At 38.0% G+C, this 13,530-nt stretch overlaps 1 protein-coding gene across 4 annotated transcripts in view; it reads left to right on the forward strand.

Annotated features, from left to right (window-relative positions):
• LAMA4 (laminin, alpha 4) overlaps window positions 1-13,530 on the forward strand; it is a 149,592-nt gene that overhangs the window by 125,972 nt on the left and 10,090 nt on the right. For all 4 annotated transcript variants that reach the window (XM_010856579.1, XM_010856578.1, XM_010856581.1 and 1 more), the window contains 6 exons: window positions 762-895; window positions 1,936-2,100; window positions 4,937-5,090; window positions 8,496-8,683; window positions 11,160-11,349; window positions 12,207-12,362. In XM_010856579.1, coding sequence (XP_010854881.1) covers window positions 762-895; window positions 1,936-2,100; window positions 4,937-5,090; window positions 8,496-8,683; window positions 11,160-11,349; window positions 12,207-12,362 — 987 coding nt within the window. The remainder of the gene's footprint in view (window positions 1-761; window positions 896-1,935; window positions 2,101-4,936; window positions 5,091-8,495; window positions 8,684-11,159; window positions 11,350-12,206; window positions 12,363-13,530) is intronic.

A 13,530-nucleotide genomic window follows, 5' to 3' on the forward strand; every position in this document is an offset into this window, starting at 1 on the left:
CCTGTCTCATGCATCGAACCTGGACTGGCGATCTATTTCACATATGATAATACACATGTTTCAATGCTATTCTCTCAAATCATTCCACCCTCGCCTTCTCCCACAGAGTCCAAAAGTCTGTTCTTTACATCTGTCTCTCTTTTGCTGTCTCGCACATGGGGTCATTATTACCATCTTTCTAAATTCCATATATATGCATTAATATACTGTATTGGTGTTTTTCTTTCTGATTTACTTTGTATAATAGGCTCCAGGTTCATCCACATCATTGGAACTGATTCAAATGCATTCTTTTTAATAGCTGAGTAATATTCCATTGTGTATATGTACCACAGCTGGAAAGTGAAACATTTTTAAAAGCCACAATAGCAAAATAACTCTTGCCTAGTCGTCTCACTACATCCCCAAGGAAGTTAAAATACTGGTTTTTCAAAAGTGAGGCTGATGACAGAAGAGAATTGCTTGAGTAAAGAAAGTAACTGACGCTGGGATAACAGCTACTTAGCATGACAAAATCACCTGAAATTTTCAGTTTAAACACAAGAAATTCCTCTTTCCATTGAAATGTGTCTAATTTTATAAGCAGCATACCAGTCCAGGCAATAGAGTATTTCCTTGTTGCTGTTCATAGAAATTATTTTTCAAGCAAACCTCTCACATGTGTGTGTTCCTTTAAGCAGTTCTATAAGTAAATGCTGAAAACATGTCCACCTTTTGGATCTCTGGCTTCCATTGTTAAAAAACCTGTGCTTGCGTTTCAGTCAGACATGTTCTCCATCTCACTGAATAATGGCACCGTAATCATGGATGTAAACGGAATCAAGGTGCAGTCGGCAGATAAGCAGTACAATGATGGGCTGTCCCACTTCATCATCACCTCCGTCTCCCCAGCAAGGTATAGCTCCTCACTTTATACTCTTTCCACCAGGTGGCTCTACCTGTAGGGCATGAATGCGTCCAAGGACCACTACTAACAGTAGACTATCTCTTATTACCTTTCTAGTGTTTAAAAAAAATGGTAGAGGAACAACTTACTTTTTTTTTTAATTGCTGTTAATTTTTAAAACATGCCAAATAAGTCACTATAAAATTAATTAACAGGTATGTAAAAATTTTCCCAGTGAAACCATAAGCTATAATATCCTTGAAGGAAGTACCTGTACATACCACTTAAACTAAATGAAGTGCAGTGTTTTGTACATAGAAAAAGTTAGCAAACAACAGGTTTCATTAGGTTTTAATTAAACAATTGAGAAAGTTACATTTATGGTCACATTTTAAAAAGTCTTTGGAGAAGGAAATGGCAACCCACTTGCCTGGAGAATTCCATGGACAGAGGAGCCTGGTGGCTACAGTCTGTGGGGTCACAAAGAGTCAGACACAACTGAGTGACTAACACTTTAACTTCACTTTAAAAAGTCTTAACTTTATCTTTAAAGTATGTAATACTGTATTTCTCTTTCATAAAAGGAAAATTCTTTCTGCAAAAGCAATATATTTTCTGTTGCCACTATTCTGTGTCCATTCCTGGGGAGCCTTCCCATTAAAAGAAAATGTTAATAGTTCTTTTCAAGACATCATTTCCAATCACTGTCAATGTGCTTTAGAATGAAAATAGCTTCCCACAAATGTGATTAAATGATCACCATGATTTATGTTCTGATTTTTCCACACCAAAAAAAAAAAGTTACTGATGACTAGTCATTTGAACCTGCTTCTATGGATTTAAATTCCGGTCATGATTTGGAGAGTCTTTTCTGCATATAGAAATATTCATCCATTTTATTCTGAGCCTCACAAAGAGTCTGGCAACTTGTTATCTTATCATTAACCAAATGTTTCATTTCTCAATTCCATGAGAAAACATACAACCTAGAATGGAACTCAAGTAATACGTTAGCTGTGTAGTGCTTAAAAAAGCTTTTTCCCTTACAGGTATGAATTGATAGTAGATAAAAGCAGACTTGGGAGTAAGAACCCTACCAAAGGGAAAGTGGAGCAGACCCAAGCAGATGAAAAGAAGTTCTACTTCGGCGGCTCACCCATCACTCCCCAGTATGCTAATTTCACCGGATGTATAAGTAATGCCTACTTTACCAGGTACAGTATTTTTAGTATTCATAAATCTGCATGATCAGTAAAGACGTTCAAGTTGATAATTAAAATATTTACCTTACTAAAACTAAGAACTATGAAATATTGGGGGCACAGGAGGGTAGTAATTAAATGCTTGCATGTGCTTGAAAAACTGACACACTTGGGTTTGTGTGTAAGTTTTTTGCCTTTTAATTTTTGTATGGCATTGGCTAAGTAAGCCTTTGTTTCTTCAGCTGCAAAATGCAGATAATAATAGGGCCTGCTTGGTAAACTTGTTACGAGGATTAATTGAGATAATGTGCATAAAGCACGTGGCATACAGCAGACTGTGAATGTTAAATGTGGTTACTTCTGTACTTACTGTCAGTGGTACAATACAGAGCAACATACCCAAATCATCCTCAGAGGTTTAAGAAAGTTTTTTATATTAATTTAATGCATGATTATTTTTTCATTAATTTTCTCTTGTTGAAATTTGGTTGATGCACAATATTATGTTAGTTTCAGGTATACTACACAGTGATTTGACATCTGATTGTTGTTCAGTCTCTAAGTCAGGTCTGACTGTTTTCAACCCCATGGACTGCAGCACACCAGGCTCCTCTGTCCTCTGTTATCTCCTTGAGTTTGCTCATACTCACGTCCTTTGAGTTGGTGATGCCATCCAACCATCTCATCCTCTGCCACCACCTTCTCCTTTTGCCTTCAATCTTTCCCAGTATCAGGGTCTTTTCTAATGAGTCGGCTCTTCACATCAGGTGGCCAAAGTATTGGAGCTTCAGCTGCAGCATCAGTCCTTCCAATGAATATTCAAGGTTGATTTCCTTTAGGATCTACTGGTTTGATCTCCTTGCAATCAAAGGGACTCTCAAGAGTCGTCTCCAGCTCCACAATTCAAAAGCATCAATTCTTCGGTGCTCAGCCTTCTTTATGTGTTCAACTCTCACATCCATACATGACTACTGAAAAAACCATAGCTTTGACTAGACAGACCTTTGTCAGCAAAATGATGTCTCTGCTTTTTCAGATGTTGTCTAGGTTTGTCATAGCTTTTCTTCCAAAGAGCAAGCGTCTTTTAATTTCATGGCTGCCATCACCGTCCACAGTGATTTTGGAGCCCAAGAAAATAAAATCTGTCACTGCTTCCACTTTTTCCCCATCTATTTGCCATAAAGTGATGGGATTGGATGCCATGATCTTAGTTTTTTGACTGTTAAGTTTTAAGCCAGCTTTTTCACTCTTCTCTTTTGCCCTCATCAAGAAGTTCTCTAGTTACTCTTTACTTTCTGCCATTAGAGTGGTATCATCTGCCTATCTGAGGTTGTTTCTATTTCTCCCAGCAATCTTGATTCCAGTTTGTGATTCATCTAGCCTGGCATTCATTTCTTATGATATACTCTGCATATAAGTTAAATAAGCAGGGTGACATTATACAGCCTTGACGTACTCCTTCCCCAATTTGGAACCAGTCCATTGTTCCATATCCAGTTATAACTGTTGCTTCTTGACCCGCATACAGATTTCTCAGGAGACAGTTGCGTATATGAAGTACTCACCAAGATGAGTCTACTAACCATCTTTCTCCATACTGTTATTAAAATGTTATCGACTATATTCCTTATGTTGTTTTATTAGATGCCCATGGCTTATTTATAAGTGGAGGTTTTTACCTCTTAATCCTTTTCACCAATTTTGGACTCACACCTCCCCTTCTGCATCCACCCATTTGCTCTCTGTATCTGTGACCCTGTTCTGTTGTTTGTTTTTTAGATTCCACTTTTAAGTGAAATCATATAGTAGTCTCTCTCCATCTGACTTATTTCATTTAACCTCTAGATCCATCCATGTCACAAATGGCAAGATTTCATTTTTCGTGGCTAAATAATATTTCATATACATATACATAGCCCATCTTTATCCATTCATCTTCATCTGTCAGTCAGCGCTTAAGTTGCTTCCATATTGTGGCTGTTGTAAATAATGCTGCAGTGAAACCGGGGGTGCATGTATCTTTTCAAATTAGTCTTTTTGTTTTCTTCTGGTAAATACCCAGCAATGGAATTGCTGGATCATATGGTAGTCCTATTTTTAATGTTTTGAGAAGCCTATTTTCCATAGTGGCTGCACTAAGTTACATTCCTACCAATAAAACGTGAGGGTTCCCTTTTCTCTGCATCCTCACTAACACTTATTATATCTTGTCTTTTTTATGATAGGCATCATGACAGGTGAGTGGTATCTCTTCGTGGTTTTGATTTACATTTTCCTGATGATTAGTGATGTTAAGCATCTTTTCATGTGTCTATTTTCTGTCTTTATGTCTTCTTTGGAGAAATGTCTGTTTAGGTCCTATGCCCCCTTTTTCAATCAAGTTGTTTGGTTTTTATGTTGAATTGTATGAGTTCTTTGTGTATTTTTTATATTAACCCCTTATCAGATATATTATTTGCAAATATCTTCTCCAATTCGGTAGACCGCCATGTTGTTTTATCCTTAACAAAGATGATGAGAACCCCCTGAGTTCAAAAATATGCAAGGGAGGAATTTAATACAGATTAAGTAACACAGATGAGGTCCTCATCATCCAGGACATGGTGAGGGAAGACATGTTCATCTGTCAGAGTGTGCTGGTGCCAGGCACAGAGTTATTGGTTAATTGGTTAAATGATCAATTAAAGGGTTCTAATTAAGATAGTGGTTGGATAAAGACCCATCACATACACACACACACACACACACACACATACATTAATTGCTAAAGTTCTTTGACTTCCATAGTTTCATCATATAATTCTGAACAACATTCTTAAGATTTTTCTTTCCTCTGTTACAAACACAGGTTGGATAGAGATGTAGAGGTCGAAGATTTCCAGCGGTATTCTGAAAAGGTCCACACTTCTCTTTATGAGTGTCCCATTGAGTCTTCACCATTGTTTCTCCTTCACAAAAAAGGAAGAAATTCCTCAAAGCCTAAAACAAATCAGAATAAAAAGGTAAAAGATAATGCTGTGCCAACTTCTAGATTGCCCTTTTACTCCACACATACAATTCTAGTCACTGGTGCTTTATTGAATTTACTCATTTGCAACTGTGTTTGTATGAAAGATATGATTTCTGTAGTATCTGATATTACAGTTTACCAGATTTGTTGTATCAGTTCTTATTCCCAAAGAAACAGTTTGAGTAAGCTTTTGCTCTTACTTCCAACTGCTTTTCATTACAGTGGTTAAAATTGCTCTGTATTTTATATAAAAATATATACTATATACTGTGATCATTCTCTAGTATCATTTGTTGTTGCATAACAGCCTCTAGTTTCTGTCACAGTCCTAGAAATCATTGGTTTCTGATCTTACCTTGTTTTCCCTCCTTCCTTGGCCTTCCTTTTAACCACTCACATCCACAGTTGATCTGTGGCATCAACTAGAGTGACTTGGCATTCAAAATCTTGAGTCTTAAATTGCGGTCACTGATGACTGTTCTCTCATTCGTTTCACACCTAGCATGTACATTATTTGCCTTCATTACAAATGAAGGTCCAATTCCTTCTCATTCTTTCAGTCTGACCCTCCCTACTCCTTCCTGGCCAATGTAAACAATGCAGTCAAGTGCCAGTGCTGCCATCCTGGTCCAAGCCATTGTCGTCTCTCATCTGAATCTCTGTAATAGCCTCCCAACAGGCCTCCCTGTTTTACCTTGCTCCCCAGTAGTATATTCTCAGCACAACAACCAGATCCTTTTAAACGTGCCTTATCATGTTACTTCTGTGTTCAAAATGATCCTCCCACTGCACTCAGATTAAACGCCGAAGTTCCTACAGTGTCATAGAGACCCTTGTTCTCACTTGCTCGTCTCCTCCTAGTGATCTACCAGCTGTTTCTAGAACAAGCCAGGTACACTCCTGCCTTAAGATCCTCCCTTGAGCTTTCCTCTTACCTAGACCGTGCTTCCCCCAAATATCTGCATTGACAGCTTCTCAAGGATTGCCCAACTCTCATCTGATCCGTGAGGCCAGCCTTAACCCCTATTTTATTTTATTTGTTTTTTTAATTGAAGTATAGTTATACAATGTTACATAAGTTACAGGTATACAGTATATAGTGATTCACGATTTTTAAAGGTTGTACTCCGTTTATAGTTAATACAAAATATTGGCCGTACTCCGCATGCTGTACAATATATCCTTGTAGCTTATTTTATACCTAGTAGTTTGTACCTCTTATTCTCCACCCTTGTCCTGCCCCTGCCCACTTTCCTCTCCCCGCTGCTGACCACTAGTTTGTTCTCTCTCTGAGTCTGCTTCTTTTTGTTATATTCACTAGTTTGTTGTCTTTTTTAGATTCCACATATAAATGATATCCCACAGTATTTGTCTTTCTCTGACTTATTCACCTAACATTATGCTCTGCAAGTCCATCTATGTTGCTGCAAACGGCAAAATTCTGTTCTTTTTATGACTGAGTAGGTCCACTGTGTGTATGTGTATAATGCATGTATCTTCTTTATTCATCTTTTGATGGTCTTTTAGGTTTTCCATATCTTGGCAATTGTAAACAATGCTGCTGTAAACATTGGGTATATGTATCTCTTCAAATTAGAGTTTTGGGGTTAGTTTTGGATATATACCCAGGAGTGGAATTGCTGGGTCATATGGTAGTTCTGTTATATTTTTAGTTTTTTGAGATACCTTCATACTGTTTTCCACAGTGGCTGCACCAGTTTGCATTCCCACCAACAGTGTAAGAGGATACCTTTTTCTCCACATCCTCACCAATTTGTGTTCTTTTTGATGATAGCCATTCTGACAAGTGAGAGGTGATAGCTCACTGTGGGTTTGATTTGCATTTCCTTGATTTCTTGGATTTGCCCAGAACACAGACTTTTTTGGAGGTCTTATCTTTTTCCCATATGAGATTAAGAGTTTTGGGCTTCCCTTGTGGTCTAGTGGTTAAGAATCCACCTGCTAATACAGGGGATGTGCGTTCAATCCCTGGTCTAGGAAAATTCTACATGCCCTCCACTTGCCACAATTAGAGAAAGCCTGTGCACAGCAACAAAGACCCAGCACAACCAATATATATATATATATATATATATAGTCGATCTGTTCCAGTCTGTATTACAATATTGTTTTATGGAAATTCCACACTGCTTTGTTTGACTAGTAGAAATCCTCCTCTACTTCCAGGACTATGGTGGATTTATTTTTATGTGTATAGTTCTTCTGACATTTTGATGGGAATTAGGGAGGGGGAAAGCTATGTGCATTCATTCAGCAATCCTGAACCAGAAATTGTCCTCTCCCCTCTGATCCTGTGTCTCAACCTGACTCTTGCTGTGTTCTCGAGCTCCCTAGCTCCAAACATTTCCTCTCTCTTCTTACTTTATTGCAAGATTTCTTCCCAAGTGGATCAGATTAGGCCACTCCCTGCTTTTCAAACCTGTGGTGCTTCTCATCACCTAAAAAACAAAACCCCATCCTTTACCAAGTCATCTAAGGTCCTTTCTATCCAGCTACAACCTGTCTTCCAATTTGTTGTTTAAAAGCCAAATCAATTTTCAGTCCTTAAAAAACAGGAACCATGTCTCACTCACCTTTCTGTTCCCCACCACACACTGCCCACTGAAGGCACACAGAAACATTGATTTTTTTTTTTCTTCTTCTTCACTCCTACCTATTAGGTACTCAATAAACATTTGCTTGAATAAATGAGTAAATGACTGAATGCTCAGATTTACTTGCATTTACTTTTGCTTCAGAAATTGACTAAATAACCATTAAATATTAGTCTTTAGTTTCAGAACTGTAAATTTTAAAATCAATAGTGCAATTCTAAGAGCACAAAATAATTTTTAAAAATTGTTCTATATCCTGTCACATAAGTTTGCTACATATCTTATCACCCAAAACATTCTTTAAAAAATATTTTGAAGATGTTACTAAGTATTTAACTTTGTATGCAGGTTATATAAATAATAATATGTGTATTCAAGTGGTATTGTTGCATATGATATGAGGATTTTATTTATCAAGTCTCTCAGTGGTCTTTATTGCCAATGTTTTCATTTTCCACCATTGATTAAAATGTACATTTAATTTAAATCACAGAGCACTCGTCTCTATAGCTTCACTATACAAATTGTTTTCTGACTGTAAATGGGAATTTTGGGTTTGTTAACATACTCTGTTGTTGTTTGTTACTGCTGCAGCTGCTGCTGGCATTTGCTTAAGGCAGTAGAGGAATGGAGAGGTCTAATACTTTACAAGTGGAATATGTACAAAGAATATACACTTTAATTATTTAATCATCATTGTTAATGATAAAAAATTAAAAGTGAATTTTTGCTACTAGTATGTCAGTTTTATCCCTTAAATGAGTCATTTCCTACTCTTACAGGGAGAGAAAAGTAAAGATGCTCCTTCGTGGGATCCTGTTGGCCTGAAATTCCTAGAGAGAAATATTCCAAGAGACTCACACTGCCAGCTTTCCAACAGCCCTAGAGCGATAGAGCACGCCTATCAGTATGGAGGGACAGCCAACAGTCGTCAAGAGTTTGAACACCTAAAAAGAGATTTTGGTGAAAAGTAAAGTAACACACTATCCGTTTAGAAACTTGATGCCATGGCTGGGCTTCATCCTTACTTGCCATATGTTATTTTTCCTATAATTTTTTTGTGCTACTTTAATCTTATTCTTTTTTTCATCAAAACAATTACTAAATAGTACATAATTCATACTGTCCAATAAATAACATTCTCTGTGACTTTCTTCCCAAAAGTAAGAGGCATATGATAGCATTGTCCTAGGAGTTTGCTGTACTTAATGAAAAAGAAAATACAATCAAAGAAAGGAAGATGGGGGAAATTTTAAATGACTCATCATGTAACCTTACTGTCACCTTCCCTTTCTGACACAAATTGCTTTCAGACTGTAAGTGGGAATACGTCTGAAGACACTAAAAATACAAATGCACTGTGTCTCTGCTGACCCTCAAGCTATCTCTAAAGTTCATCACTTCTTCCTGGTGTTTCACAACTCTCCAAGTTATTTAGGATTATTTAAGATTTCTTTTAAAGTATTAGCACCCAGATACTCATATATACAGAGAAGGCAATGGCGCCCCACTCCAGTACTCTTGCCTGGAAAATCCCATAGGCGGAGGAGCCTGGTGGGCTGCAGTCCATGGGGTCACTAAGAGTCGGACATGACTGAGCGACTTCACTTTCACTTTTCACTTTCATGCATTGGAGAAGGAATTGGCAACCCACTCCAGTGTTCTTGCCTGGAGAATCCCAGGGACGGGGGAGCCTGGTGGGCTGCCGTCTATGGGGTCGCAGAGTCGGACACGACTGAAGCGACTTAGCAGCAGCAGCACTCTTATATAGCTCTTTCAAACATTCATACCGTCAGTGGATTCAATAAGAAACTCCTAATTTCCTATTTGCCTAATAGGCAGAGTCAGTATTTTGTACTCTTCAGGAAAAACACAGAGTTAATCAAACTGGAAATTAGCTTAATAAATGTACCTTATCTATGGCCTAAAGCTGAATTTCTAGAAATTTTATTTGATTTCTACACATTTTGGTAGCTGTTTTTAGCATGTGATATCCATTGATTAATTTTTATGGGGAGAAAACTGAATCTGTATTTTAGATAGTACATAAATCATATTGTTTCTATGCAAATTTTTATATGCATATTAATTGCTCTCTATTATTTTGTCTACATGAAGCTTCCTTAGCATAAAGATTTTTACTAAATTAAGTGCAATCAGTTTTTCAAAGCAAGACATGATATTATCCTTTACTGAAACACTTTTTAAAAAATTTTTAATTGGAGGATAATTGCTTTACAATGTTGTGTCGGTTTCTGCCATACAGTGTGAATCAGCCATAATTATGCATATATCCTCTCCTTCTTGAACCTCCCTCCCACCCCCATCCCAGCCCTCTAGGTCATCTCAGAGCACTGAGCTGAGCTCCCTGTGCTACGGAGCGGGTCCCCACTAGCTGTCTATTTTACATATGGTAATGTATACGTTTCCATGGTACTCTCTCAGGTGGTCCTGCCCTCTCCTTCCCTCACTGTGTCCACAAGTCTGCCCTCTGGTCTGCGTCTCTATTCCTGCCCTGCAGATAGGTTCATCAGTACCATTTTTCTAGATTCCATATGTATGTGTTATTTTATGAAACTTGTTTCTCTCTGATTTACTTCATTCTGTAGTAACAGGCTCTAGGTTCGTCCACCTCACTAGAACTGATTCAAACTCTTTTCATGACTGAGGACTACTCCATTGTACATATGTCCACAACTTCTTTATTCATCTGTCATTGGACATCTAGGTTACTTCCATGTCCTGGCTATTGTAAATAGTGCTGCGATAAACACTGGGGTACTGGTGTCTTTTTCAGTTATGATTTTCTCAGGGCATATGCCCAGCAGTGAAATTGCTGGGTCTTATGGTAGTTTTGGGCTTCTGAGGTGGTGCTAGTGATAAAGAACCCACCTGCCAGTGCAGGACATGTAAGAGATGTGGGTTTGATCCCTCGGTCAGGAAGATCCCCTGGAGGAGGGCACAGCAATGCACTCCAGTAATCTTGCCTGGAGAATCCCATGAACAGAGGAGCCTCGTGGGGTTTAGTCCATAGGGTCGCAAAGAGTCAGACACAACTGAAACAACTTAGCACGCGTGCATATGGTAGTTTTATTCCCAGTTTTCTAAGGAATCACCACACTGTTCTCCATAGTGGCTGTATCAATTTACATTCCCACCAACAGTCCAGAGGGTTCCCTTTTCTCCACATTTTCTCCAGCATTTATTGAAACAATACTTTCTTAAATGTGGGATTTATCCTTGTTGTATGAGGAAATGGAGGATTTACATTTTTGAATTAGCAGTGCTTACCCGATATTCACAATAATAATAAGATGTAATTAGAAGTAATGATGCTTGGGATTAGATCAGATGGCTTTATTCTTCCTTAATGCTGTATTGTCTTGGGAAGTTAGAGATCACAGTCTTATTTGACAAGTGGTAAGCTTTTCTTTCTCATTTACCAGATCCCAGTTTTCCATTCGTCTGAAAACACGTTCCTCCCATGGGATGATTTTCTATGTCTCAGATCAAGAAGAGAATAACTTCATGACTCTGTTCTTAGCCCATGGCCGCTTGGTTTTCATGTTTAATGTTGGCCACAAGAAACTGAAGATTAGAAGCCAGGAGAAATACAATGATGGACTGTGGCATGATGTAAGTTGAAGGCAGAGAATATTATTATCAGCAAACGTCCACCCTTCTGATACCCCACTAGTGGTTTCTCTAGAAACATCCATTTACAAATTTTATTGCTATATGTTCAGAGTTCAGTTTCAGAAACTTTCATTAATTTATTACAAAAATCTTGAAGCTTATTATTTTAAAAGAAATATAATCTGAGTATAATTTTTTTGACAGATCAGCTATTTTTAGTGCAGTTATTTTAAACAAAAGATCAGTGGTCAGCATAAGCTGAAGTTTGGTTTCTATAAGGATTTTTCCCTTGACTGGGTTTTATTCCACTGCCTATAATATTCTAAATTTTCTATGATTGCTGAGTGTCTCATAGACTAAGCTATGGAAGGTACAAAATAGAGTAAATCTGTTAGGAAGAAAGGATACAAAAGGTAGAATAACCTAAATATCAAAGCAATTCAGTGTGTGTATAGTGGGAAAAATAAGCAATGTCAGCTGTATTACTGGGAAGAAAGGATACAACAGGTAGAACAACCTAAATATCAAAGCAATTCTCTGTGTGTGTATAGTGGGAAAGTAAGCAATGTCAGCTGCATTACAATTAATTATAATTAAATTTAGAAGTGAGAGCATGTAGGCTGCCAGCTGGGACAGAGAACTCTGCTAAACATAAGCTGTATTCAGAGATTAAGCCTGTAACTTTAAATCAGGCTTCAAAAGAAGAGACAAACTCCTGACCTTTGGTGAAAGGACCACTGTTTAAAGAACTTCCGCAGCACTGCAAATGATAGCACAGTTGGGAGGAGAAGCAGCACAGCCTTTCCACTAATCTTTGGATGTACTAAAGATACGCTGTTGTCCTTCTCTCCATCAAGGTGATATTTATTCGGGAAAAGAGCAGCGGCCGAATGATAATTGATGGGCTTCGAGTCTTAGAAGAAAGTCTTCCCCCTACAGGAGCTGACTGGAAAATCAGGGGTCCTATTTATTTGGGAGGTGTGGCTCCTGGAAGGGCTGTGAAAAATGTCCAGGTAAGCCAGGTGTGATCAGGTAGAGCCATCCACCTTTAGAGTTGAAAGATTGTTTAATGTAGCCCTCGCTTTACGATTAGAAAACTGGCAAAAGTAAAACTGTACTTTGGCTGGAGACGGGATACATAAGTGGGTATTGTTTTATGGTTGTCTGTCCACCCTGTGACATCACAAAGCCTGGAGTAACCTTTTGATTCTAAGGTAGAGGTGAGATGAAAAATGTTTCAGAGGTATAAACTGTCATGAAAAGTTATGTCTCAAGGGCATGCTTATTTGTTCAGCAAGTACTCATGCTTTTAGTCTTAAAGAACACCCAAAAGAGAATTCCCTGGTGCTCCAATGGTTAGGACTCAGTGCTTTCACCGCCCAGGCCTGGGTTCAATCCCTGGTCAGGGAACTAAGATCCTGCAGGCTGCATGGCACAGCCCCCCCAAAAAAAAATTACCCAAAAAAGAAAGCAAGTCATTATATTATATATTATTGGGTTAAAAAGAAAAACTTTCAGGCCATTATGTAAACTATGATCTCATCTTCATTTCTTACACACACACACACACACATACACACAATTTGTAATTGTACAAGGAAATGTGGCTACCCCTTGGGGGACATGAGGATATGGTAGAAGAAAACAACATTATTTTTATAATGTAAAAGTTTAAAATATTGGACCTTCAAAAATATTTAGCAAAAAAAGGAACGCATCAAAGGACTAAGCTTATTTTTAATATAAATACAGGTTTGACTTTAACACAAAGAATACACTTCTAAGATCCATTAAATGGCTTCCCTGGTGGCTCACTGTAAAGAATCTGCCTGCCAATGCAGGAGATTCAGGTTTGATCCCTGGGTCAGAAAGATCCCCTGGAGAAGGAAATGGCAACCCACTCCAGTATTCTTGCCTGGAAAATCCCATGGACAGAGGAGTCTAGCAGGCTACAGACCACAGGGTCGCAAAAAAGTCAGACACAATTTAGTGACTAAACAGCAACAACAAAGATCTATTAATATGTGTGTATAAAGCAAAAATGGGGGGAAATGTTCATATTTAATTTGATTTTAGATGAGTAGCCCCAATTCCATGACAGCTTCTTTAAAAGAAAGATTTCTAAAACTGTGAAATCGGTTATCTAAAGTGGCCCGTGTTTCATGTCCTGTGGTATGATAA

Source organism: Bison bison, unplaced genomic scaffold (genome assembly GCF_000754665.1).
Source record: "Bison bison bison isolate TAMUID 2011002044 unplaced genomic scaffold, Bison_UMD1.0 scf7180017864373, whole genome shotgun sequence".
In the NCBI taxonomy this organism is placed as follows: Eukaryota; Metazoa; Chordata; class Mammalia; order Artiodactyla; family Bovidae; genus Bison; species Bison bison.